The 27,341-nt window shown below is 60.0% G+C and overlaps 1 protein-coding gene and 1 long non-coding RNA gene across 2 annotated transcripts in view; both read left to right on the top strand.

Annotated features, from left to right (window-relative positions):
• Positions 1-3,024: 3,024 nt before the first annotated feature.
• LOC119110691 (uncharacterized) lies at positions 3,025-5,519 on the top strand. Its single transcript, XR_005095537.1, has 3 exons — positions 3,025-3,291; positions 4,870-4,949; positions 5,214-5,519. It is a non-coding gene; the product is annotated as an uncharacterized LOC119110691 (long non-coding RNA).
• A 5,845-nt stretch (positions 5,520-11,364) lies between these two features.
• The window catches only part of LOC119109601 (kinesin-like protein KLP2), a gene marked incomplete at its 3' end in the record, with an annotated part of 31,466 nt that continues 15,489 nt past the window's right edge, over positions 11,365-27,341 (top strand). The window contains 8 exon segments of the mRNA XM_037233293.1: positions 11,365-11,591; positions 13,880-14,024; positions 14,432-14,581; positions 15,176-15,333; positions 15,837-15,986; positions 17,650-17,772; positions 18,288-18,401; positions 20,658-20,850. Of these exon segments, the coding sequence (XP_037089188.1) occupies positions 11,539-11,591; positions 13,880-14,024; positions 14,432-14,581; positions 15,176-15,333; positions 15,837-15,986; positions 17,650-17,772; positions 18,288-18,401; positions 20,658-20,850 (1,086 nt within the window).

Genomic DNA, 27,341 nt, shown 5'->3' with positions numbered 1-27,341 from the left:
CGTCGATGGTGGAGGCAGAGGCCATGGAGATTGATCAGACCTCGAGGTCTTACCTGAGGCCCCGTGTGTCTGCTGACGGGACGCGCGGCCAGGTCGCCGCCGCCCTGCAGCCGGGGCCGGAGCCGGAGCCGGCCGGGGCCTCGATGACCGCCGCGACGGGGAGCGTCGCCGAGGAGGGTGTCGCTTCGGAGCCGCACGTGTCGCGTCGACGTGCAGAGACGAGGACGTTCAGCTCGCAAGCCGTGCAGACGGACGCCGCCGATTGTGACGTCTGCCCGCACGGTCGGAGCGCGCCGGCCGCCGGCTCTGGCGACGCGTCTCTGCACCAGCAGCTGGCCGAGGTCGAGCGGCTGCTGGAGAGCGTGTGGAAGGCGGCGCCGGCCGTGGAGGGCCTCAGCACGGCTCGCACCGTACTGGACGGCGTGCGCGAGGGCGTCGACCTGGCGGAGGCGCGCCTGAACCCGTCTCAGGTCCGGGTTCGTCGGCATGTGCGTGCTCGCCGTGGCCGGGATACTGGCCGCCGTGTACAACGTCGTGAGCAGCCCGGCGGCCGACAGCGGCCCGGCGTCGCCGCCGCGGCGCGACTGCATTCCGGAGCCGGCCGACGCCGCACCGGGCGCCGTCAGCGACGCCGGTGCCACGCGCCCGGCGGACCGAGGCGACGCTGAGATGGGTACGGCGGAAGGCGAGCCCCCGCCTCAGGGGTGTCCCACAGGGGGCGCTGCGTGTCCGGCCGGCGCCGGTCACGCTGTGCCTGTCGCCGCCGCTGAAGACAGCGCAACTGGCGGGGAGACGAGCGCAGGCCGAGGCTGGCCACGTGGCGGCGGCGGCGCTGAAGACGGCGCCGATGCCGACGGCGCGACACCGGCGGATGCGATGAAGCCGGGACAGCGCCAGCGCCAGCATCTTGTCTCCGACCCCCCAGCCACGCTCACCCGACCCATGACAGAATGGACCAAGCTCAATTTTGATGAAGGTAGAAAGAAGATCATTCAAGGTACGGTACTAGTTGTGGTCATTTTACCAAGCCATTTCCCTCGCTCACTCCGTCGATAGCGTGTCTCACATATGCGCGCGTGCCTCTTGACGTGTTTCGTTTCCGGTCGTGTTGAGTTGTTTGTGTTTGGGATGGGGGCAAGGGTTCGACCAGCTGGGGCGCCAATACTAATTCGCTCGTCGGTTCGGGTCAGCCGAAGTGGAAGCTTGCATGGGTTGTAAAGTTTACTGCATTGCAAACTGGCAGTGCATTGTACGGTGGAGTTGGAGGCACATCTCTCTTGAATGGGATCACTAAATGTGTTGCATGTCTCATCCGCTGTGTCAAGTGCGACCTGTAAGTACCACTGTGTGACGGAGAGTAACGCGTTTTGTTTTTTCAACAGATGCTTTTGGAGAAGAGTTTTTGCATGCTCTTCCCTCCGACCTGGTGACCAGTGTGGCGGCTGTTGCGATGGAGAGGGCGTCCGCAGCCTACGCTTTGTGTGTGCGGCGTAGAAAGCTCAATGACACCCCAAAGGCGATGAAGCGGTGGTTCCGAAAGAAATGCGACTGGACGAAGATCTCTTCGCAAGCTGTCAAGTGTGAGCTCATCACGGGCATGGGAGAGAATCTGCGGGCAGTCGCCCCGTTTCAAGCAGAGGTTCTTCCCCTGAATCCCTTCTGCATCAATCAAGGAAGCGCCCTGCCAGCGGCTAGACCGGAGGCCGAGCTGAGTGCCAGCCAGTGCGTCCCGGAGCCGGCGGTCGGCTGCCCGGGCGAACGGCCGCACGCTGACGACGCCGGACGCGCCCCGGCCGCCGCGGCGCCCCAACAGGAGGCGTTGGAGGACGGCGAGATCTGCTCGGGCGGCGAGGTGGCGTCGGACGCAAGCTCGTGCGGCGCCGAGCGGCAGCAGAGACGGTCAGCCAGGACACCACCGGCGGCGCGCGGGCCCGCTCAGCACCGGCAGTGGCGGCTGAGGCGAGCCAGCCCCGGCCGGCTGCGGTCCCGGTCGCCGCCACGGCGCGTGGCCTCCTGCTCCTGCCCCAAGTACATGCGCATGGGGCTGGCTGAGAGCCGGCTGGTGACGGACTGTCCGGTCCACTATATCTCGCCGGCGGGCATCGGCGACAGCCTGACCCGGGTCGAAACGTGTAAGGCGGGGTCCGAAGAACTCCTTTCGACGTTCAAGCCGTTCCCCATGCCGAACAGTCGCCGAGGAGAGCAACTACGCAGGGCGCAGGAGGCGGCCAAGGCGCAGCACAGTCTGAAAGACGCCGAGTCTGTCTCATCTGACAGTGATGTAGAGAAGGGTACTAGTGTGCGTCACACTGCGCAAGTAACTGGAAACGGGAAAGACGCATCTGAGCAGGTAACCCAAGGACGAAAAGAGACACCACACCAGTCCGCTATGAGAAGCAGCGAGAACGGCCCGGAACGGGTGCCTCCCGGCAAGGAGCACCAGTTCAACGGTGCTATGATGAAAAAGTGCTACGAAAAGTTTCAGAAGCTGCGCGAGCTGATGCCGTCCGCGCTGGACACAGTGATGAGCGACGCTCTGGAGCTACCGGGCGAGGCAGGTGGCGAGGTGTCGCGGTGTCACCATCCCGAAGACACCTCGGAGGGCCGCCGGCGAGCGCGGCACCGGGCGCGGACGGACGGTGCGGCGGGCGCGTCCGCTGCGGATCCGCGAGGAGACGGCGCGTCCCCTCGCGACCCGACCGTCGCCAGCTGCGGTGCGCCTGTGCCACCGCTGTCGGCGGGGTCGCGCACCGTCCCGACGCGGGCCCCAACGGGACCGAATGACGCTCCCTCCGGTGTGTTGGCGGCTGAATCGGTGGCCGACGCGTCGACCCGGCGGTCGGGACCGTCCATGGGGCCGACTGGCTGGCTGGCCTCTGTGATGGGCGCCGGGCCACAGCCGGCCGGCGCTGTCCCGGAAGACAGCTCGGCGCCGGCCGGTCCGCAGGCTTCCGGCGGCCAGTCCGAGCGGCTCGCCGGGCCGCAGGCGCTGCCGGCTTGCCTGACGTGGCCGGCTGGGGGGGCTGAAGCCCAAGAGGACGGCGAGCCGCAGCGGGAAGCTCTCAGAGCCGACTCTGCACCGTCCTCAGATACCGAGTCCGAAGCCGAGTACACTGTGCCGGTGCGGGACGACGTGTCCGAGCCGGAGGAGGCCGGGGCAGAGCAGCCTTGCGCCACCGTAGCGCCGCCGCCGGCCGCCGCCCCGAAGCGCGCCGGTGAGGCCGCCGCTGACAGCCCGCTGGCCAAGAGGGCCCGCCCGCACAGCGATGACGAGCGTCCGACGGAGCTGCGGTGAGAGTCGGGGCGCTGAAGGCACTGGTGGTGGTCGTGTCGGTGAGCTCACGGCACGGCGTGCGCGGCCAGCGGGGCATCTCGCTCGTCCCCGCCAGCGTCACTGCAACACGCACGGGGGGGGGGGGGGGGGGCACGTTCAGACTGCACTCTGGCATTGACATTCCGTTTCAGCTTTCGGCGCTATCGAGACCTGCCGTTGAGAGGATGGCTCCTTCTGTTCGACCTGGCGTTGTAGGAGCGGAATTGCGGAATTGGTATATACTAGTAAACACCCAACAAATAACTGGTATGCGGGTATGCGGACGAATTCGGGTTCCAATACTTCTAGTGCGCCTGGTGCGGGCAAATTATCTGCCACGCTATCCCCAGGCTGGGCTGGGAGCTAACACCAGTGTTTTCAATCGTAAGCTGTTGGCAATCAGAATGTTGCCATCATAGTGCTGCGATGTGAGTCATTCATGCGAGCTGAACAATTATTTGGCGAGCACACGCATGGTCAACGTAAACATCTGGAATCATGCAATGACAACCACGCGCGTCGGATGGCCCTTGTCGGTGTCATTTATGGTCTTTCGGGATAATTGGGCGACTGTCTCGTCAGTAAGAGATGTCTGAAGGAATGGTGTCGGTCAGATAGCTCTGTGCTAGCGCCTGGCCGATAACTCCCACGCCCCCACGCTGGCTCCCACGCCCCCGCGAATGTTTTGCGCTTTAACGTTTCAAAATATTTTGAAGCAGCCTTCCCCGAAAGTGTCCAGGGGGTCACTTGTGCAGCCAGAAGACCGTCCTTTATGCCCGCCTGTTTTACCCCTTCACCATACACGGGCGGTTTTATCATGATTGCTCGTTGAACTCCCCCCCCCCCTCTTTAAAGAAAAATCGGCCTGCGGCCCTTCATTGTACCACATTATTCTTGGCATGCACTTTTTACCAGGGCTGACCATTTCTGGAGCGCAGGGAGAAGTGGTGTTCTGTGTAGTATTGGAACTCTATTTCATACAAAACTCGGGCCAGTGCTGGGACATTCGTGTTTTCGGCGTCACTCGTCCCGCGGGCCGCGGGCTCCGAAGCAGCACCTTTCCTTCGGTCATGTCGGCCTCGGGGCCAACGAGGGCCCGAGATCAACGCTCTGTGTTTCGGAAGGTCGGAATTTTTGGTGTACTACAGTGGCGTCTTAGGGTACGCTAAATTGCAGGACTATTCATGTCGACTGTTAGGTTGAAACATGTCTATCTTTTACGTTGTCGGCCGAGAGAATGTTTTTAACATTATGAGCGGCTGGACAGTCGACTGATTTTGACCGTGGTTCCCCCTCGTCCCAACAGCCCAATGTCCCTCCCTCGTCCCAATGACCCACTTTAACACATGCGCAATTTGTCAACTTACTTTCATATCCTTCTTCTAGCTAAGAATTTGAAGTAATTGATCGTTTTGCTACAAGTAGTGCGCCATACCCACTGTCATTTTTCTCACTTTGATTTTTTCACAAACTTAGAATAATGTAGAGAATGGTATGCTGCGGGAATGGTACTTTTCAATGTCATTTTATGGTATTGTATTGATGTCCTCTTGCAGACGGGAAAGTGCGTGTACAACCATGCAAGAAGTACAAAAGGTGTCCTGGGAAAGTTTATGCGGTCTTGCGCATGCGTCAGGTATGTAATGACAAGTGAAATATCCTTTTTGTGTATAACTCAATCTTTTTAAGATGTGTCAACCTGCGTCGGGAGTTGCGTCGAGCGGCTTTTTTGATTATTTTTGTGTTGAAAATGACAATGCAGTTTTACAGCACTCTGAAATCGGTTTATTTTTTGTACTTCCACAATTTTGGCTCAAATTTCGGGTGAGCTGTGTGTCCACAGATTTGGCTCAAATATACTGTCATAGTTTGTAACAGGTACCGATGCGCGTGCTTTCAGAAGGGGGAAGCGTGATGTGTCCAGTATGCTGCGCTGGTTGTCGGAGGGAGGCGCTGCTGTCCCACATGCAGTCGGCCCACGCCATTGGACCGAGCTGCCTACCATCACCACCGGCGGAGCGGTGCCCGAGGCATAAGGCTGGCGCGGAGGCAACCATCGGCGGCACGTCCGAGCCGGCGCCAGGCGCGGAGGCAGCCATTGGCGGCACGTCCGAGCCGGCGCCAGGCGCCATACCCGCCGGGGAGCATGCACCGGTCACATCTGCCGAGGCGGAGCTGGCCAGCGGTCCGCAGCTGGCGGCGGCCGAGTGCGACACAGAGCCGAGTCGGGTGGCGGCCGAGTGCGGCGCAGAGCCGAGCCGGGCGGCGGCCGAGTGCGACACAGAGCCGAGTCGGGTGGCGGCCGAGTGCGGCGCAGAGCCGAGCCGGGCGGCGGCCGAGTGCGGCGCAGAGCCGAGCCGGGCGGAGGCCGAGTGCGGCGCAGAGCCGAGCTGGGCGGAGGCCGAGTACGACACAGAGCCGAGCCGGGCGGCGGCCGAGTGCGGCGCAGAGCCGAGACGGGCGGCGGCCGAGTGCGGCGCAGAGCCGAGGCGGGCGGAGGCCGAGCGCGACACAGAGCCGAGTCGGGCGGAGGCCGAGTGCGGCGCAGAGCCGAGCCGGGCGGACGGCCGAGTGCGACACAGAGCCGAGTCGGGCGGCGGCCGAGTGCGGCGCAGAGCCGAGCCGGGCGGAGGCCGAGTGCGGCGCAGAGCCGAGGCGGGCGGAGGCTCAGTGCGACGTAAAGCCGAGCCGAGCGGAGGCCGAGTGCGGCGCAGAGCCGAGCCGGGCGGAGGCCGAGTGCGGCGCAGAGCCGAGCCGGGCGGAGGCTCAGTGCGGCGTAAAGCCGAGCCGAGCGGAGGCCGAGTGCGGCGCAGAGCCGATTCCGGCAGTAGAGGTGGAGCACGGCGGCGAGACAGTCGACCGGCTGCAGCAGTGTCGCGACTGTGGCGCGCGCGTAGTCAGCCTTGTCAAGCACGCCGACGCGTGCACGGACGGCCGGAGACGCGCGCCGCCGGGACCGCGGCTGCACCGGCCCACGCGCTCTCCCGAAAGGGATCGTCGGTCGCCTGACAGGTGCCGACGCCCGCCAGATAGGGACCATCTCCCGCCTGACGGGGACCACCGCTCGCCCGACAGGAACTACCGTCCGCCCGACAGGAACTACCGCCCGCCCGACAGGGACCATCGCCCGCCCAACAGGAACTACCGCCCGCCCGACAGGGACCATCGCCCGCCTGACGGGGACCACCGCTCGCCCGACAGGAACTACCGTCCGCCCGACAGGAACTACCGCCCGCCCGACAGGGACCATCGCCCGCCCGACAGGGACCATCGCCCGCCCGACAGGAACTACCGCCCGCCCGACAGGGACCGTCGCCCGCCCGACAGGAACTACCGCCCGCCCGACAGGGACCATTGCCCGCCTGACGGGGACCACCGCTCGCCCGACGGGAACTACCGCCCGCCCGACAGGGACCATCGCCCGCCCGACAGGGACCATCGCCCGCCCGACAGGAACTACCGCCCGCCCGACAGGGACCATCGCCCGCCTGACGGGGACCACCGCTCGCCCGACAGGAACTACCGCCCGCCCGACAGGGACCATCGCCCGCCCGACAGGAACTACCTGGACAGGAACTGCCGCTCGCCAGGCAGGGGATACCGCCCGCGAGACAGGGACTACCGCCTGCATGACAGGGACTGCCGCCCGTCAGACAGGGACTACCGCCCGTCAGACAGGGACTACCGCCCACCCGACGGTGGCCCGCACCCTCCATTGTTGCGGCATCCTCGGTTTCCGACCCATATCAGACCCATAGGTGGCAGTGGCGGCGTCTGCAAGTTCTGCCAGACCCACGTGCCCTGCTTTGCCACGCACAACCGGCAATGCCGACGACGAGTGTGTAGCAGCTGCAGCGAGCACGTGTCCGGCCAGTTCGAGGAGCACAACTTGGTTTGCGTCGGCGGGCGGCGTCCTACACGGTAACCGTCCTGCCCGCCAGGGGCCGGGCTGCGCGCGCAGCGGTGCTGCTTGGCGTGTGTTCGTCGCAGTCAGCGACGTTGGGTGTAGCGAGACGGTCTGGCTCGGGACCGGACGGCGTCCTGTTGCGTCGCCAACAGAGGTGATGACCTACCTGAGGGCTTGTCCGTCGGGCCGATTCGTCGGGAAGCCGGCCTGCGGCCTGCTGCGCCCCGACGCCGCTAGGGGCGCTGGTGTTGCGTCGGACGTTCTGAGTTCATTGGACATTGTTTGTCGCTAGGGATGGGGCGTTGCATTTAAGCCATGCCCCTTCCCCAAGCTGTATTGCCACCTGCCGCTTTGCGTCAGGCCAGAGCTGCCATGATCGATAGACTCGTATGCTAGAGAAAAGGGAGAGGCAACCACTGCCTGCGCTTCAATCAAGGTGATAATTAATTTTGACAGGCTCGTTTTTTACAAGCAGTTTTCTAAGCGCGTTACGTCGGTAGAGGTGTTACATTGTAAAATACGTCATCCATAAAACCGTGTTTACGGGCACTTTATCTCGTTCGTAGGAGCGACTATTTAGTGAAAGGAGGCATTTAGAAGAGATGGAGAAAGGATGGCGGCGATCCGGGAACCCCGGAGCCCCTGATGTGAGGCGTGGGGTCGAGAATAGACCTTTTTGACATGCGACTAGTATTATTTGATCTAATACCGACGTGTTGCTGGCGCATAGGAAATCGACTGGAGCGTATCACATCGGTATCTTGGGATACACTTTGACCGCCGCCTTACATATAACGCACATCTTAAAATGTTACGCGATCGATGTTTTAAATCTCTCAACATACTAAAGTGTGTGTCTCGCACATCGTATGGGGCAGACAGAAGCACGCTTATGCTTTTATATCGTTCCCTCGTCCGCTCCAAACTGGATTATGCATGCTTTGTTTATGATGGCGCGTCTGAATCCAGCAAGCGTGTTCTTGATACCGTCCACCATACTGCCATTCGCATTGCTACTGGGGCGTTTCGCACATCACCTTCCGTCAGCCTTTTAACGGAGGCACACGAACCACCACTTTCGACGAGGAGGAAAATGCTTGGCATGCGTTATGCCTTGAAGCTGCGGCAGTTCCCACTTCACCCGACATATTCTGCAATATTTTCGCGGTTTGCAGTAAGTTCTCTTCGTCATGGGCCGCAGCAGCACGCTTTAACTTTTGGTTCCCGAATGAGAGCGTTATTGCTTGAGAGCGGAATTCCTGTTCGGGGTGTAAGGCAAGTAAGCCGCCTGGCTTCTCCTCCTTGGCAAATGAACACACCCTTCATTGACACCTCGCTTACGGAAATTAGGAAAAAAGACGTCACACCACACGTATTGAGATCCAGGGCAGTTGAGCTTTTGGCGTGTTATGAAGGATATACCCTGACATACACAGACGGATCCAAAACCTCGGATGGCGTGGGTTGTGCTTTCGTTAGCGGGCCCGTCACTCGATCGTTCTCGTTACCGGCCCACTCGTCAGTTTTTACGGCGGAATTAGTTGCAATCACCAAGGCGATATGTTTCATAGAAGTGGGTGAAGAATCTTCACACGCCATTTTTACAGATTCACTGAGCAGTCTCTCTGCACTGAAGTCTTTTTATCCATCATGTCCCCTTTTACAGGACATTTTATCACGCCTGACACAATTGAATCGGGTTGGAAAGAGAGTTGCGCTATGCTGGATCCCTAGTCACGTCGGTATCGTGGGCAACGAACTGGCTGATGCCGCTGCTAAGCGAGCAGCGGTAGCACCATATACCCGGTTTTTGCCTATCCCTGCCAGAGATTTTTACCCGGCAGTCAAGACCTTCCTGAGAAGCAGATTGCAGCGCTGTTGGGACCAGGTGGGGGGCAATAAGCTCAGGGCAAACAAGACAGAGTTGGGCTTGTGGTCGTCATGCTCTCGCAGTGTGCGGTGGGAAGAGGTGGTTTTATGCAGGCTGCGCATTGGGCATACTTATGCCACCCATGGCCATCTGTTACATGGAGCCGACAGACCCCTATGCCAGCGGTGTGGTGCCGTCCTGACTGTCCATCATGTCATTATATCATGTCCATGCCTCTTCGAGGAACGACGACGTCACTTTGGTTCACAGGCTTCGACCCTGACGATAAACGATGTGCTTGGTGACAGTTCCCCCTTTCTTGATCCCAAACAGCTATTTTCGTTTTTAAAAGATATTGATTTTCAAGTCATTTTCACACCGTACTAATTAAGTAACAGCATAGTTATGGGCGCAAAATGACCACTGCAGTCGACGCGCCCGAAAACTCCAATGAACAACAACAACAAAGAGCGTATCACATCAGCTAAGTGCTTTTGGCTGCGGACAGTGCTCTCATAACACTAAAAACCTGTTTAATGATATTGGGAGCTTGGGAGCGTTCAGTGCCCGCGGACCACAGTCAATGGCCACTGAATCTGTAGCCCCTTGATACGAGCGGTTGTGTTGCGTCACGGCCATGGGCATGTGACCAGTGTTCGTCGAACTCTGTCCAGCGTTTGTTCAGCCTCAAATTTTCACTTTCCGCATCTGTATGGCGTTTGAACTGAGATGGCCGTTTTCAAGAGGATTCCCTGTGGTTCACAGTGCTGTCTCTTTTAAGACGTCAAGTCGTTCCTGAGCTAGACGCGCGCGAACTCAAGCAGCATATTTCGCGCCGCCTACTTGAAAGTCAGCCGAACGTAGCGTGAAGGAAAAAAGACATTGCGTCGCATTGCTTTGCTTTTTCAGACCTCTGGTCTTGATTGTCTACTGCCCGGGTGAACTTCCAGAGAAATGTGCTCGATCCTGGTGTTTGCTCTGCGTTCGGGAGTTGGGGGGGGGGGGGGGGGCTCGAGTAAACTTGGCATGCGGGACCGCAATCTGGACTGAAAACTAGATGAAGAGGTACAATTTCCAGGTCATTAGACCACGGTTACGAATAAGGTAGCTCATGCCCTGGATCGGAGTGCTAAATCTTGAGCTAGGGAAGCCCTCCGCTGGCTCGGGAGGCCTGTTTCAAGCGATGAGCCCCCCTTTTGAGTCAGGAGACCAGTTTTCGAGCTGGGATGCCCCGATTTGAACTAGACATCCTTTATTGACACGGTCATGGATAGCCAAATTTGCTGTTAGCATTTTCCGATAAGCGAACTAAAACCTTTTTGAATCGGGTGGCCAAGCCATACTGGAGTTCCGGGTAGAGACACGAAATAGCGCCCTGCGAGGCTTTTGCCACAACATACCACGTTTTTACATTGCTGTGGGCAACTGGTCTGGGTGATAACGTGTGCTGCACTGAAAAGAAGCTACGGTATTGCGAAAATATTTTCCGCCTGTTTGGAGCAAGTGAGATGTTCTTCTACATTGGCAGAGAAGATCGAGATTAGTCAACACTCATAGGGCCTAGAATAATTGTGTAGAAATTTATGGGCCTCAGCCCTCAGTCCACGCCCCAATTCCTGTTTTCCCGCATCGCAATGACGCTGACGTGGCGCTATAATGCATGCAAGGACTTTGCGTAGTTCTTGAAGAAGAATGCCAGTTATTGAACGCTTAACTTAATACTATTAACTTGATTAAATTTCACTAAATATTAACTTGCTTCAGTATTAACGTTATTGCTTTGCTCAAATACTGTGTGGGTGCCTCTGCTGCAAGTGCATGTCGCCCGGGTGTAAGACCCGATTAGCATCAAAGTAGTTTATCGAACGGTTATTTCGGTTCTTAGGGCAGGGAAGCAGCCGTGGGCTGCTTCCCTGCCCTAAGACCGATATAAGTTTTAAAAACGGGCCTTTTTGTTCGATGCCATATGCCAGCTATGAGTCGTTTATGGAACGTCAGTCCTGCTTATTGCCTATTTCTTGATATGGAAATGTGATCTGTAGCTATTTTACCTGAATGAAAATGTAGAAATAGCTTGTGAAACCAGTCACGGACATCTATTGAAGTGAGGCTCTCTTCTTGACTATCGAGCCTCAGGTAAATAACTAACGTGCGTGAAATGGTTAATGACGTCAGTAGAGGCCTTTCAAAAACAACCAATCAGGTTTCAATGTTGCGGTAACAGACTGGTTCATAACGCGACAAATACGTGGCGCAGTTTTCGAAAGTCCGGAACAAAGTTTGCCGTTTGTGGCGTCCTGAACGCTGTGTGTCGTTGGTGGAAGCGTCGTGAATTTTAAGCTTGTGGATCTTTCTCAGTGCAGAAAGGAGCATCACATTCCTTTAATCCCTGTACCCTCGCTCTTGAAGGCTAGTTGGTATTAAGAGAAAATATACGGAACAGCCGTGATGTCTTCAAAGATGCAGAAAAACCAGAATATCCAGGTGTTTGTTAGGTCAAGGTAAGCGACGTTCGGCTTGTAACAGGCATGGCCAAATGCGCCTTACAGGATTGGTATACGGTGCAAATATAACCTGCATAATGAAATTCATGAACATTTGTACACATGATAGTCATCTTCCCAAGGGACCAGATGGCAAATATATATGTTCCATGGGACAAGTCCAGCATAAGGTTGATATCACAGCAGTGATTTGGGTGCATGTACACTCATGTTATTTAGGTACTCACAATGCAGTGCATTATCATCAATAATTTAAGCACCTAGAGCCAATCTTTCATGGAATTATGGTGTTACTGAGGTGATTTCAGACAAATATTTCAGGGCCATATTTTCACAACAGTTATTGTAAGATATAGGGTACTTTGGCATGACCTGAGTTTAATACTCCAAGCACAAGCTTCAGCTCCCCCATATGATGTTGATATCCAGCTCACTTTTGTTTTGCAGACAGACCAATTGATACAAAATACCAGTTTTTCATGCTTCTTGATAATCAATTAGCAGCGGATATACAAATTTTAAATACCAATGTGTTGATTGGTGCCAAAAAGTCAACATACATCTGACTTCATCTGTTATCAGTCAGCAAAGATGCAGGTTACTTAAAAGTCAGCTTTCACTTGCAAGGTAGCTTCCAGGTGGCATAATGACTGAGTGATTAACAGTTTTGACTACCCAAATTCAAATTCAGGATGTGCATGACTTGAGTGCTCATACGGCCACATTATTTGCCAACACTGCATTAGAGGTTTTACAACATTGTGTGTTCCCTTAAAAAAACAGTATGACAATAAAAGGAAATAATAAGATTGTATCATATTGCCTTCAAATGAAAAGTAACAATCTCATGTCGCTGACCATATTTTATGTATAGGCATGACAATGCTGATTAACATAGTAATTGATCTTGCTAGCCATTGATTAATTGACAATGTGAGTAAAATAAATGATACACCTATGATATGTCGATATTAGTATGGCATGCTGTCTTTGTACCATTATGATGTTGAATTAGGAACTTTGATAAAAGATGTGCTATTTATATATTCTATTTGAATGCAATGCTGCAGCTGTGATGTCTGGGGATGGGTAGAGCCCCAGTCAAGTTGTTTCCCTGCCCCCCCCCCCCCCTAAACAAACATCTCTGAATATTGTGCAGATGATTGGGACAGGGGATGATTTAATCCATGGAAGCCATGTTATATTTATCTGAGGCCAACCATTAAGCCGGCTGACAATTTCTGGGCAAACTCAATTGTTTCATGAGCAGGATAGTGTAATGATTATGCAAATGCTGTAAATTATATTAAGCTGATTTGACTTATGCTTTTAAGGTGGTTGTGCTCTGCAAAGGCAAGGAAAGTGCAAAATTATTGAATGGAGCCTAGTATCAGACACTGTCTTTAATCATTTTTACCACTGCTGGGTAATTTCACAGAAGCTTCAAAGTTTGAAAGACTACTACCAAACTCCAGGCATTGTATGCCAGGTTTCAGAGGAATTTGTGTGTAAAGTACCTGCCAGTGATATTGGTTTGTATAGACCTGGACCCCTCTGTACTCATGTTGCCCTGCATTCTCTTAAATTGGTGAGTAAATTGGTTTGCCAATTAATTTTCCATGTTTTTTGTGGTCATGTCAGGTTTTCAGGGAATGCAGATTTGAAGTTACTTTAAGTTGTCATGCTTGGTTTCTGCTTTTTCAATCAACAAATGCATCTTGTTTGATGGGTATATATATATATATACATATACATATATATGTAATATGTGTTACAGAAATGTGAATCAATTACTGAGATCCATGCATTGAAGCAAAACTTTGTTACAAAGCAACCATAATGTGATAATTTGTATCCTAGTAAAGTTGTTTATGTGCAAATGTAGTGCACCAGAAGTATGCAAATACTGTCCTAGCTCATTTTTCCCTGGAAATGTGATGGGCACTTGCAGAGATGGAATTTACCTCTTTCTCATTGTACTTACTTGGCTGTGTGTAATCAGCTTCACATGTCCTCTGTATTTTCAAATTCATGGCCTTTTTCATCCTGCAGCATGTTTTATGTAAGATGTGATATGTCACATACTTTCCAGGTTTACATTTGCTTATGGAATATCATGTTTTGGTGGCTTGACCACAGTCATAGCATGCTGATCAACTGTGGGTAAGATGCTTGATGGCATGCCCATCACTAGCCGAAAGGGGCGAGGCGTGCGGCGTGGCCGCTGTCCGTCCTTCTCGTCGCGCCGCTGTGCCGCCGCTGACGGGCACCGCCTGTGTCCCCAGGCCGCTCAACAGCAGCGAGCGGGGCCGCGGCTCGTTCTCGGTGCTGAGCACCTCCGACCACACGGTGACGCTGAAGGAGCGGCCTCAAGACAAGTTTGCCAAGACATTTACCTTCGACCGTGTGTTCGGACCCGACTCCAAGCAGGTAAGCGACCGACGCCGTTTGCGGCTGGCGTGGGCAGCGTCCGGGCTGAGGACGGCGCCGACGGGAGTCTGCACTGAGGCTGCAATGGCCGCGGAACACCGACAGCATGACGTTTTTGATAGATCTGAATGACGGTTGGATTAGTGCAAATGCTTTGATGGTCGGTGCCGTAGCCAGACTCACTGCTTTTTTAAATAGTTGGTGCTGGGGGGGGGGGGGGGGGGCAAAGCTGGCTGGATGGGCGCGGTTCAGCCAACGCACCGGTGCCGTGGTATGCCTTGCCCTCCGCCCCGCAGCGCGCTGAACCCACCGTCTGACATGGCTGGAGCCGGTGGGCCCAAAGCCTGGCTGCGCCCCAGCTAGCACTGCCTGGTCGCCGGCCGATTGACTGACGTCCTGCCCGACAGGTGGACGTGTACCGCGTGGTGGTGCTGCCGCTGTTGGAGCAGGTGCTGTTTGGCTACAACTGCACCGTATTTGCCTACGGCCAGACCGGCACCGGCAAGACGTTCACCATGGAGGGCGAGCGCAGCGACACACAGCTGCCCTGGGACCAGGTCGGTCAGAGCGTGTGGCCGACGGCGCGCGGTGCGGCCTTCGGGTGCTTCTGTCTCGGGGCGATGGCTGTCGCCAGCCGACTCATTACACGTCCGAGTGGCGCTCGTGCGTCGCTGGGCCGGGCGTCTTTTCACTCGTAAAATCCACCCGTCCCAGCGGCCGAGCGCGCAGCGACGGCGGCTGCGGCACTCATTGCGGGCCGGCTGACGCGTCCGGCCAGCGTTGAAAAGCCGCTGGTTATCATGCACGACCAGCAGCACTCGCGTAGCTGATTGGCGGGTGGTGTGCAGGTGAACGCCGGCGGCGGGACACGCATCAGTCACCTGCGACAGAGTTCGCCTCGGAGCTGCTAAGCTCCTGAGTGGCGCCGGGCGACGTACATTGTTTGGTGCTGGACAATGCCGCGCGTCTCCGCGCGGGTTGAAACGTGGTTGCGCCCGCGTCTCGGACATCCGCACACCCGTCCTCTCTGGGAGTGAACGCGTTGGCGGCAACAACCATGATCCCCCGACGCGGGGAGGAGACAATGGGTGGCGGCGGGCGTGCATGGCGGTGCCGGAGGCTCTTCTCACCGCTGTCCGGCTCGCTGGCAGGACCCGGACGTGGGCATCATCCCGCGCACGCTCAGCCAGCTGTTCGACGAGCTGCGCATCCAGGGCGTGGAGTTCACCGTGCGCGTGTCCTTCCTGGAGCTGTACAACGAGGAGCTGTTCGACCTGCTCGGGCCCGAGACGGACACCACCCGACTGAGGTGAGGCCGGTGACGCTGGTAACGCGGCGTCACCGGGCACACATCACCCACTGGTGACGTGATGTGGTGACTGGTGGTGCGGTGCTTTGGTTTGTGATGCGGTGCGGCATGACTGCTAAGGGACGTGCGGCGACGGTCGCTGACCCCATGTAGTGGTTGATGGCGTGTCTGTCTGTCTGGTGCCAGGTCCATTGATGTCAGTCGGCCGGTGACACGGTGACCGCCGCGGGGTTTGGCCGCCAGGCTGTCTGGCTGTGTAGTTGATCCTATGTAGCACAGTGCACAGTGATAGTACGATTTTTACAGTATGTCACCTTGACGATGCTCACGAGCTGCTCACTGCGTGCGCTGTGGACTGCCGCATCGTCGCACATCCCGTTCGCAGACGCAGCTGTGGTGTCCCGCCATGGCAGACCGCCTGACCTCGGTATGTGATGCGCTCTGATTTGTGGGGTTGGTGGGAGCGAACCTCCGCTGAATGCCGGCCTGCTGTTCGCCGCCAGGCTGTACGAAGACGCCAGCAAGAAGGGCTCGTGCATCATTCAAGGCTTGGAGGAGGTGACGGTGCACAACAAGAACGACGTGTACGAGATCCTGCGGCTGGGCTCGCAGAAGCGCCAGACGGCCGCCACGCTGATGAATGCCCACTCCAGGTGAGCACTGCCTCCTGATGAACACCCACTTTGGGTGAGGATTACCTCGTGATGACCATCCACTCCAGGTGAGAACCTCCTGATGAACACCTACTCCAGGTGAGGACCTCCTGATGACCATCCACTCCAGGTGAGAACCTCCTGATGAACACCTACTCCAGGTGAGGACCTCTTGAACACCCACTCCAGGTGAGGACCTCCTCCTGAACACCCACTCCAGGTGGGGACGTCCTCTTGATGAACATCCACTCCAGGTCGGCGCCACCGGCACCATCGGACGACCGCCGACCGGAGTCGAATGTCCATCTAGCGGCGGATGGCGGAAGATCGTTCAGCTCGCCTTCACCCGGTGGATATAGGTGGCGCCGGTATCGTGGTTCCAGCGTGCCTGCTGCCGCTGGCTGGGGCTGACGAGCTCGGTCGGTCTCGCGCAGCTGTGGAGTTTTCGCACTTTGTCGGGGTATTCAACCGAAATTAAATTTGCACTCCGGAATTAATTCTGGGAAGATTGTACCTGCGACACCCTCTGCCAACGAACCAAAAGATCGTAGCCGACGCTCATTAGAAACCGTACGACCCACGGAGACGCATTACCTCAGTAGTTGTCATCTAAAAAGCCATTGGTTATTTTCACCAACCTCCAACTATGACTTCCCAACTGTCTTCCCCGCTCTCAGATGAACAACGTTTCCTGTGCATTGTCCACTGCTCTGCGATTGCCCATAGCGTGCATATGCCGCATGCTACAACAGCATGTGTCGAACCGATACACCAGCAGTGGCGTCCCCAGTGCCAGCAACCACGTTTGCAGTCGGCGCGCTGCAGAACTCCAACCGGTGTCAGCAGTGGCGTCTGCCGTCCGGCCTGACCAGAGTTGTTCGGGTGCGCCCGCGAGGCTCGTCCGCAGGAACGCTCCCGGGTGGCCACCTCGGGGTGGGAAACGCGCCTTCTCAGAGGCGGTTGGGACCGGTCTCCGACCTGTGATTGGCTGCCGCGCGGTCTTGTGGCCGCAACGGCCGGCGTAAATGCGCTCACGTCGTTCCCGGGCCGGGTGCTTCTAGAACAAACTGCTTTCGAAAGCCGAATTTGACGCTTTGCACCGGTCCGGGTCTCGCTGAAGCATGTCCAACCGAACATTCATGTCGCAAAGTCTCGCTGCTACCAGTGGCGCGAAACTGCGTGGTTTGCCGGTTTGGTTCTTTTGACTAGCGCGTGAGGCGGGCGCACGCCGCCAGGGTATGCGTTAAGCTTTTATTTTGTGTCTATGACTGTCTACTCATTAGAGTCACGCAAGAGATGCACAGAGCCCGCATTTTAAAACTGCGACGTGGAATAACGAGGGTTGAATTTGGCAATTTTTTTTTTAATCACCTGATTTGTTCCCCATTCTTTCATTCGTGAACCCATCCGCCTCCGAACACACCACCTAATCGCCTAAAATATGAACATTCTCAGAACACATGTGGCTGCCGTATGCATGCAGCTACAGAACTGGGGAACGTCAACAGAACTCGCGAATTTTCCGAAATTACAAAGTACTCTAACCCGAAGTATCCAAAGCAAAGTTCTCACTGTCGTGGCGGTTGCGCCGGTTGCTGTGGCCTGCTTCGGGCGCGCTGTGGCCAGCCGCCTGCACCTGACCGGCTGCCGCCCCGCTCCGCAGTCGTTCCCACACCGTCTTCTCCGTGACGGTGCACATCAAGGAGAACACGGTCGACGGCGAGGAGCTGCTCAAGACCGGCAAGCTCAACCTGGTGGACCTGGCCGGCAGCGAGAACGTGGGCAGGTGAGATGAGACCGGCCATCCGCCGGACCGACCGGCCGGCCGGCCGCGGCGCCGCCGGCTCGGGCCGCGCGGGACACCGCCAGTGTCTGCCGTTAATCAGTCATCGCCTGGCGTATTTGAGGGCGTACCCGCTTGTCGGGTGACGGCCAGCGACGATCGGCGACGCTGGCGAGGAGGTGAACGGCCTGGCTGTCCCGGGTGGGCGAAGGCGGCGCGCTTCGCGACTCACTACTTGCTGGCGGTCCAACGTGACCTGCATGGTTCTGTCTGCGGTTGAGAGTTGTGGTGTGTGCTGCCCGGAGATAAGGGTGACACTGTGTGCGGGTCGTGTTACCATGTACACAGGACACGGCCACATACGAGACTCATTTGAAGTGGCCTCATACTGGTCTGGTACCATTGATTCGATCGATCAATATGTGCTCGGTCGTTGTGGACTAACACTGAGCAGTATGTGAAGGGAGGAGCGCCTGGCCTCCTGCGCGTGCTCTGACCGGACGTGACCTCTGCCGCAGGTCGGGGGCCGTCGACCGGCGCGCGCGAGAGGCGGGCAACATCAACCAGAGTCTGCTGACCCTGGGCCGTGTCATCACATCGCTGGTGGAGCGGGCACCGCACGTGCCGTACAGGTACTGAGAGGGGGGGGGGGGGGAAGGGGGCTGCGGCCGCGGAGACCGGCACAAAGGGCCGGCGCTGTTGACGGCCTCCAGTGACGGAGCGAGCTGGCGCAGTCGCGGAGGGCGCCGGCAGGCTGGCTGCTGAGTGGCAACTATTGGATGTGTTGACGCATTTGGCTCGCGTCTTGGTCGTGTCATTTTTTTTTAGTGTATAGATAGGGGCCCCTTGCCGTACATATTGCAAAAAGACACACGATCGAGGTAGTAATGTATGTCTTAGTCTATGGCACTAACATCTTCGGCAAGGCGCCGACCTGTCTGGCACGGGACAGGGCGGATCTCCAGCCAGGCGCTGACCTGGCTGACACGGGACAGGGCGGGTCTCCAGCTAGGTACCGACCTGTCTGACACGGGACAGGGCGGGTCTCCAGCCAGGCGCTGACCTGTCTGACACGGGACAGAGTGGATCTTCGGCAAGGCGCCGACCTGTCTGGCACGGGACAGGGCGGATCTCCAGCCAGGCGCTGACCTGTCTGACACGGGACAGGGCGGATCTCCAGCCAGGCGCTGACCTGTCTGACACGGGACAGGGTGGGTCTCCAGCTAGGTACCGACCTGTCTGGCACGGGACAGGGCGGGTCTCCAGCCAGGCGCTGACCTGTCTGACACGGGACAGAGTGGATCTTCGGCAAGGCGCCGACCTGTCTGGCACGGGACAGGGCGGATCTCCAGCCAGGCGCTGACCTGTCTGACACGGGACAGGGCGGATCTCCAGCCAGGCGCTGACCTGTCTGACACGGGACAGGGCGGATCTCCAGCCAGGCGCTGACCTGGCTGACACGGGACAGGACGGATCTCCAGCCAGGTAGCGACTTGTCTGACACGGGACAGGGCGGATCTCCAGCCAGGTGCCGACCTGTCTGCACGGGACAGGGCGGGTCTCCAGCCAGGTAGCGACCTGTCTGACACGGGACGGGGCGGATCTCCTGCCAGGTAGCCGCCTCCCCGCCCGGCGCCTCTGCGGCGGCTGTGTTTTCTCTGCACACACGCACAGGCGCACCGGACGGCGTCTGGTGACGGCCGTGGGCTCTGCCCGACCGCGCACCGGCCGAGCGCCGCGGGCAGTCAGACCCGCCGGGGGGCTGACCGGTGTCCTGGGGGCGCCGCGGGCAGTCAGACCCGCCGGGGGGCTGACCGGTGTCCTGGGGGCGCCGCGGGCAGTCAGACCCGCCGGGGGGCTGGCCGGTGTCCTGGGGGCGCCGCGGGCAGTCAGGGCCGCCGGGGGCTGACCGGTGTCCCGGGAGCGCCGCGGGCAGTCAGGGCCGCCTGGGGCTGACCGATGTCTCGGAAACGCCGCGGGCAGTCAGGGCTGCCGGGAGGCTGACCGGTGTCCCGGGTCACAGTCGGGTCCCGGCCGGCAGCGGACTATGGCGATGCTGTCGGCTGGACAGACGGTGTCGGGCGGCACGGCGCGCTGGTGTGCCGGGGCGGCGTGGTGTGTCGGACGAAGCGTCCGGCGCCGGCCACGTGGAACACTTCATGGCCGCTGTCACATGGTGGCTCCAGTGGAGCGCTGCGCGGCGGCTATGGCCGCGTGCCGCCCACTGGAGCAGCGGCGTCGGCGACCTGCGCCCGTCGCGGCCGGCGAGCGCGACCAAACATCGCAACGGATGACGGACGTTATCTGCTAAGCCCCTTCTGTCCGGCACCGTATGCACGGCACGTTCTAGATCTCCCCGCGCGATTCGCTTCAGCGCGCGAGGATGGGCGTCCGTGTGGCAGTGCTTTGTCCATGCCTTGTCACGGCGGAGCTGCGAGCCTTTGCCACACTGACACCGATTGATGGCCTCGGACCGTGGCGGCACGCGGAACTCGCTGGCCTCGACAGCCAGCTCGGACGACACCGGCTACGGACTGACGCACGCCCGTACCTGGCACGGCTTGTCCTGACCTCTGACAACATAAGACCCGCCGTGACCCTCCCGGCCTGTGTGTGGCTTGCAGTGGCTCAGTTTGGACGTGACCCGCCTTGATCGTATGTTACCTGTGGTGGCCTTTGCCTATGCGTGATCCATTGCGGCCCTGCGTGCTTGTGAGCGGTGTTGATCTCCGGCCCCGTCTTGACAGTCTGCCCGTGTGTGACCCGTCGTGACTACAGCTTATGTGTGACCTGCCAAGACCGCTCGCCGTGTGTGCGACCCAGTCCGACCTCTGTGTGTGACCTGTCTTGGCGCGGACCGTGTGTGACCCCCACTGGCCTGACCGCAGGGAGTCGAAGCTGACGCGGCTGCTGCAGGACTCGCTGGGCGGGCGCACCAAGACTTCCATCATCGCGGCCGTGTCGCCAGCCTCCTGCAACCTGGAGGAGACGCTCAGCACGCTGGACTACGCCCAGCGCGCTAAGAGCATCACCAACCGGCCCGAGATCAACCAGAAGCTCAGCAAGAAGATGCTCATGAAGGTCAGTCAGGCGTCGGGGCGGGACTTGGTTGTTACTTGGTGCGAGCGAGAGAGGCACTCGCTTGGTGCGAGCCGGAGAGGCATTCATGGCGGCGCGGGCAATAGAATAAGTGCCAGCCGTCCGCACTGGTGGTTGCAGCTCGGTGCCATGCGTGGTGGGCCTCTCCCCCAGCGGCTGTCCGGCGCGCGCTGACCTGGTGGGTGACGCTGCCGACCGTGACGGTCCGACGGCGCCGGTCGCCCCCACGGTCTGGGGCCAGTGACCCGCGCCGGCCGCCCGTCGCCGTACCGAAATACGCCGCCGGTCGCGCGTGGTCCTGAAATCGGGCCGCCCGCCGAAATCGCCCTGTTTGTTTGCGGCCGTAGATTAGCTCGGCGGCGGACGACGCTGCCAACTGCTGTGGTCACGTGACTCGGCGGCTGGCCGGCGCTGCGTGGTCACGTGACGCCATGGCAGCGGCGGGCGAGCGATCGGGGTGTGGGATTGTTTCGGCCGGGTGGCTCTGATCGTGGTGACCGGCTGCAGCGCGGGCTCCGCACTCGTGCCGCGGTAGCGCTGCGCCGCGCGGCGCGTGAGTGCCTCCCTGGATGGAGGCGCGCGCGATGGCGCCTTGGATGGAGGTTGTCCCGCGGCGTCTAGATCTGGTGTCGCCCGGTGGCGTGGTGGTTAAGCTGCGCGTCTGGGAAACCGGAGAGACGGGGCTCGATTTCCGCGTTGCCCGCCTTTGCTGCTAGAGTGAGAGGCAAGCGACGCAGCATGGCTTCAGCAACCGCGTTCGTCGTAAAGCCCTTACAACAACAATAGGAGCTTCTCGCTTCTCGCGGTATTGCGACGCTGGTTCCATTTTGCGTGCATTGCGTCTCTGCTGCGTGGTAATCCGCTGCTGCGGGGAATCAGTGAGCTGCACAGCTGCTGCGAGCGAGCAGGGTCCAGCGGTGTCAGGCTGCGGCTGCCGAGCGAGGCCGTTTGCGCGGCGCGCCGGCTCTGGCCTCTGTTGGGCTGAGGCCGGCGCGTCAGTCGACCGGCCAGACGTGGACACGTCGGCACCTGTCGCCCGTCGTCGGGCGCCGCCGCCACGCCGGCCAAGAATACCGGCCGGCGGCGACGGACAGCGGGCCGAGGTGTGCCGGTTCGGGTCGCGAGGCGAGGACGGCGACACCGCTCGGCGACCTGCCGCCCCCGGCCCGCGCTGGGCCAGCGGCCGGCCGGCCATTCCTGCCGGGCGGCGGCGTGACGGCCGCTGAGCGGGGATGACCGGTCCGGACCGGTCCGGACCGGCACCGGACCGGCGCCGGACCGACACCGGATCGGCACCGGACCGACGCCGGACCGGCACCGGACCGGCACCGGACCGACACCGGACCGGCACCGGACCGGCACCGGACTGACACCGGACCGGCACCGGACTGACACCGGACCGACGCCGGACCCGGGGCTGGCCCGCCGAGAGTGACCGGAACACGGTGTGCAGTATCCCCCGTCCCGGCCCGACCCTGAACTGACCGGACCCCCTGCCTCACCCTGGATTAACAACTGACTGACCTGACCGTTGATCCTGGATGAACACCTGACCCCTGACCCCGGATTAACAGCCGACTGACCCGACCGCCGACCCCAGATTAACACCTGACTGACCTGACCCTGCATGAACAGCTGACTGCCCCTGCGCTGACCCCACCCCGCTGCCGTCCCGTAGCCCCGTGCCCGGCGAGTGGTGACGGCTCCGCCGGCGCGCCCGCCCTGACAGCTGACCCCACTCCGCTGCCGTCCCGTAGCCCCGTGCCCGGTGAGTGGTGACGCTCCGGCGGCGCGCCCGCCCTGACAGCTGACCCCACTCCGCTGCCGTCCCGTAGCCCCGTGCCCGGTGAGTGGTGACGCTCCGGCGGCGCGCCCGCCCTGACAGTATTTATGTTGTGCGGCACGCCAGGGTCGGGGGGCGGCTCCAGTGCGATCGTTCGCGCCGCTTATCTTCGTTATGATGACGAACGGCTCCCATGCGCTTCTGGTTTTTAGGCGTTATACACACTGAAAAGAGTAAACGGAGGCCTGCGATGTATCAGCAAGAAATGTCCAAACACTTGTCCAAAAATCGGTTATTGAAAGTCGTTTGGGCGTGGGCTGATCTTGTCTGCTCTGTCGTCATCTAGCGTGAGTGACAGTGATGGCCTAATAATGGCCGACCACAGAGGAGATGTTGCCCGCCTGCCCCGCCGTGTCGCGCCGTATTTCGCGGGCTGAATTCGCGACGCCAAGCGTCCGTAAGAAAACCTACAGCATATGCGTATCTCCTCGGTTATGTGGCAACGCTAAAAATGATATGCAATTGCGAGCGTCTATATTTCTTGGGTTTCATGATGATGAGTTGGGATTTTGGGGCGCGTCGACAGCAAAGGTCATGTCGCGCTCTTCTTCGCGTTACGGTCGAACCGCAGCGCCACATCGATGCCGAAAGTTACGTTCGTGGCTTTTGCCAAACACTCCAGCATTCGCAATGTGACTTGCCAAATACCTCAGCGTTGGTAATACGGCTATTGCCGGATGCCTCGACGTTGGCAATATCGCTATTACCAGACACCTCAGCGTTGGCAATATGGCTATTGCCAGACGCCTCAGCGTTCGCAATGGGACTATTACCAGACCCTCAGCGTTGGCAATATGGTTATTACCAGACACCTCAGCGTTGGCAATATGGCTATTGCCAGACGCCTCAGCGTTCGCAATGGGGCTTTTACCAGACCCTCAGCGTTGGCAATATGGTTATTACCAGACACCTCAGCGTTGGCAATATGGCTATTGCCAGACACCTCAGCGTTCGCAATGCGACCTTTACCAGACACCTCAGCGTTGGCAATATGGCGATTACCAGACACCTCAGCGTTGGCAATATAGCTATTGCCAGACACCTCAGCGTTCGCAGTCATCGCTGTGTTGATGGCCACCTCATCCCGAACGTCGGGAGAGAGAGAATCCCCGCTCAAGGTCTTCTGTGTGATGTGCAGGGCTCCGTGGCAGGTTGGCACAGGCCCCCGGATGTTGTTTGAATAAGCTATTTTGTGAGAAATATATTTCGGAATAGTTGTAGTCGAGTTTCTCTCGAAAAACACGGACTTCTGGTAGCTGTTTTCTTTCGCTGCCACATCTCAACACAGGTTGGAGACGCATTGCCATTCCGTGCCCAAGATGTCCGTGTGAATATATAGCTTTCATCTATTTGTATTCAAAGCGGAAGACATTGCTCGGTTGGTTGGCAACGCTTGGCGGCCTGGTCTCACAATGTTGATTTCACCAAGAATGCGCCGCATTATAGTAGAGACATTAGATGATCTAAAGACGTATCTGGGCCTTGAGGTAGATCATTAACAATCTACCTCTGGCATATCTCATATCCTTACAGAGCGGTTATCTGGCTGGGTATTTTTCCCGCTTGTCAGGTAGCTCCGCCCGCCCCAGCCAAAGATTGTGATAAACCCTTTTTCTTTAATTGGACGTGCCACATGTGTGCGAGTTACGTCTGCCCGTCCCGGGGTGGCCTCGTCAGCGTGGCGCTTGCCATTCTGGCCACGCCCAATTATGTCACCTGTAGCGGGCTATCGGTGCTAAGAATCGGCGGACGCGACAGCCGACTGATTAATACAAATGGAAGCGGCGGCCTTATGTATATAGCGGGGCCGCCCCAGTGTCACGTCCACCGGGTGTCGCCCGGCGGCGGCCGACAGCGGTCAGACGGCGCCGACTGGGGGCGGCGCGGGCGTCTGGAGCGGCGCGCGGCTCGGCCGGTGCCGTCAGGGGGCGGCGGGGCTGATGTCACAGCCGGCGTCTGAGCTCACGGGACGGGGGCGGGACGCACGTGGCTCGGTCCCCGGCGGGACGCACGCTCCGCGGCTGCCGGTGTGGCGGCCCGGCTGGCCGGCCGGCGGCGCCCCGGGCGCCGCCCGCCGTCGGGACGCCTCTCGGCCGTGCTCTGCCCTGCTGCGTGCGGCCGGCGCGGCCGGCGCGGCGCAGGCCGGGCCCCACTGCAGCGGTCTGCGGCGCGCCGGCCGCGCCGGCCTTGTCGCGTGCGGCGCGTCCCTGTCGGCGGCCGCAGCGGCCGTCAATTGGCGGGGAAGGCCGCCGGGCCGTGTGCACGGGACGGCGGTCAGCGGCGGGCCGCCGCCGCCCGCCGTCTCCCGGTCCTGGCGACGGCTGCTGGCATGGCCTGGTGCCATGGCCACCTGCCACAGTCGTGTGGCCGGGCTGGCCCGTCCGTGCCACTGCACTGCTCGGCACCGGTCCCAGCGAATCGCGGCAGCAGTTACGATGCAACTAACAGTTTGATCGTTTCATTACCGTTCGTCTATTTCCCTGCAAGACGGTCACCGATATTTTAAACATTACAAATTAGATTCGTGGTAACACGATTGCGACGCAATGGCGGGGAGACCCTGCGTGGGTTTTCTGTCATGAAGCTCAGTGGCTCAACCTGTTGGGAATGTTTTTATAGCGTATAAAAAGCTACGGCTCGTCTGCTCGATTCATTTGGGACGTTCTTGTAACCCTGCTGTGCCTACATTAGTTACAAATTAGTTACACATCGTCGTGGGTAGTAGGTCGGCTGACCTTACTAACATTAGTTCGTGAGCGCCACCGAGATGTGCTTCGGTCACCGCGGCACGTGCGTTATTGAAGCCCATTTACCATGCCCGTATCGTTATGACTGAAGGCAAAGTGCCGTATTTACCGGATTTGTGGTTTGCTACGGTTGAAAAACTGCTTGCACTGATCAAAATGGTTGGTTGAAAAACTGCTTGCACTGATCAAAATAATTTATCACTCCAGTAAAAGGCTATTGTAAAAACCTTTCGAAGTGGCCAACCCTTTAAGGCGGCATCAGTTGCGAACCGTGGCATGCGTCGTAGTGGGTCGTTGTGAATGACCCCAGCAGCGTCGTCCGCGTGCGACTGTGTGGGCGCCGCGCCGCAGCGCCGCGCCGTCCTCGGCACATCTGGCGGGGCGCGCCGTCCGGCCGGTCAGCGGCCCCGGCGGCCGGAGACCGACGGCTCGTGTGTCGTCCCGGGCAGGGCGCGCCGCCGGCCGGGGGGTCCTCCGCCCAGCGGCCGGCCGTCGGCGCCAGGTGCCCAGGACTTCACGGCCACGGCCTGCCCGCCCCGCGGCGCGCTGCAAGGGCGGCGCTCAGTAAACACGACGGCGCGGCGCTGCCACAAGCGGCGCATTGTCCTCCGCGGCACGTTGTGTCACGCCGCCGCTGCCCCCGCGCGCGCGGCCCGACCGGTCACCCGCTGACGCCGCGGGACAGGCCGGCGCGCCGCCCGGCGGCTCTCCGTGCGGGGACCAGCGCCGGCGCCGTCGCCGCCCGGCCGTCGGTGGGCGGTTATGGATGGTACTGGCGTGGGCAGGTAGGCGTCGGCCGACCGCCCGACGTAATTAATCGCTGATCGTGCCCGGGCCAGGGGACCACTGCCGGCTCAGAGACAGGTTCAGATCCAGGTCCAAATCGTCCGCGAGACGTTTCCGTGCACGAAGATGTATTTCGGGGCGATGAGGTCGACGGCGCGGGCCGGCCGTCGCGGTGTAGTTGTGCTTGGCCCGACCGCATCAACCCATTATCTCGCGTGGAGCTGTCGTCGCGCCCCTGCCGTCAACTGTATTTTCTCGCCCGAAACGGCATCGCAACTGGACTCGGCTCGAACAGCTCACGACGCCCGTCGGTGCTCGGCGTCCGCGGCATGTCTCCGCGACGCCCCAAACTGCGACGGCAGTGCGCGACTCTGGGAGCGGCGTGTCGGCTCACCGACACGCGGCGCGTTCCTCACGCCGCGCCGACCGCTCTCTATTGAGAGAGGCGGGCGCGCTGACGCGGCGCGCGTACGGCCGGCAGTTGGCTGGCTGGCGGCCGGCCGGCGGCGCGACCCGCACGCCGACGGCCGCTGCGGAGGGCGGCGCGCGCGCGCGCGCCGACCGGCCACCGGCGCCGCGCCCTGTCCGACGGCCGCAGAGCCGACCGCGGCCTCTGGCGCGCAACAGGTGCGCCGGGCGGCGGGCGGCACGGACGCCGTCAGGAGAGGCGGTGTTGCGCGACGCTGGTGCCGGCGCGTCGGCCGGGGCGGGACGGAGCAGAGCGCCGGCGCTGCCAGACGCGGGTGCCGTGAGGCGGTCCGGCTGCGGAGAGGCGGCGCCCGGCCGGCCGGCCGGGACGCGGCGTGACCGGCCCGCGGCCGCCGGCGTACGGTGTGGCCGGGGGCGGGCCCGGCAGTGTGGTGGAGCCGGCGCGCGCGCCGCTGCTCGGCCGCCGGCCGGTCGCCGCCGGCCGGGGTCATGAATCATGGCCGGCGGCCGGCGGCCGGCACGGCCAGAGCCGGGCGGCGCCGGCGGTCGCGCGCGCCGCCCAGCCGGCCGCCGGCAGCATGCTGCGGCGGCTGGCTCTCGGCTCGCTCCTGGTGACGGCCACCGCGCTGCTCGTCTCGCCGCTCTCCTTCTACGTGGGCGCGCGACGC

This window comes from Pollicipes pollicipes, unplaced genomic scaffold (assembly GCF_011947565.3).
Source record: "Pollicipes pollicipes isolate AB1234 unplaced genomic scaffold, Ppol_2.1 Scaffold_7231;HRSCAF=8579_pilon_pilon_pilon, whole genome shotgun sequence".
In the NCBI taxonomy this organism is placed as follows: Eukaryota; Metazoa; Arthropoda; class Thecostraca; order Pollicipedomorpha; family Pollicipedidae; genus Pollicipes; species Pollicipes pollicipes.
Note: the sequence above shows the minus strand (reverse complement) of the source record. Positions and strands in the feature narration are given on the sequence as shown.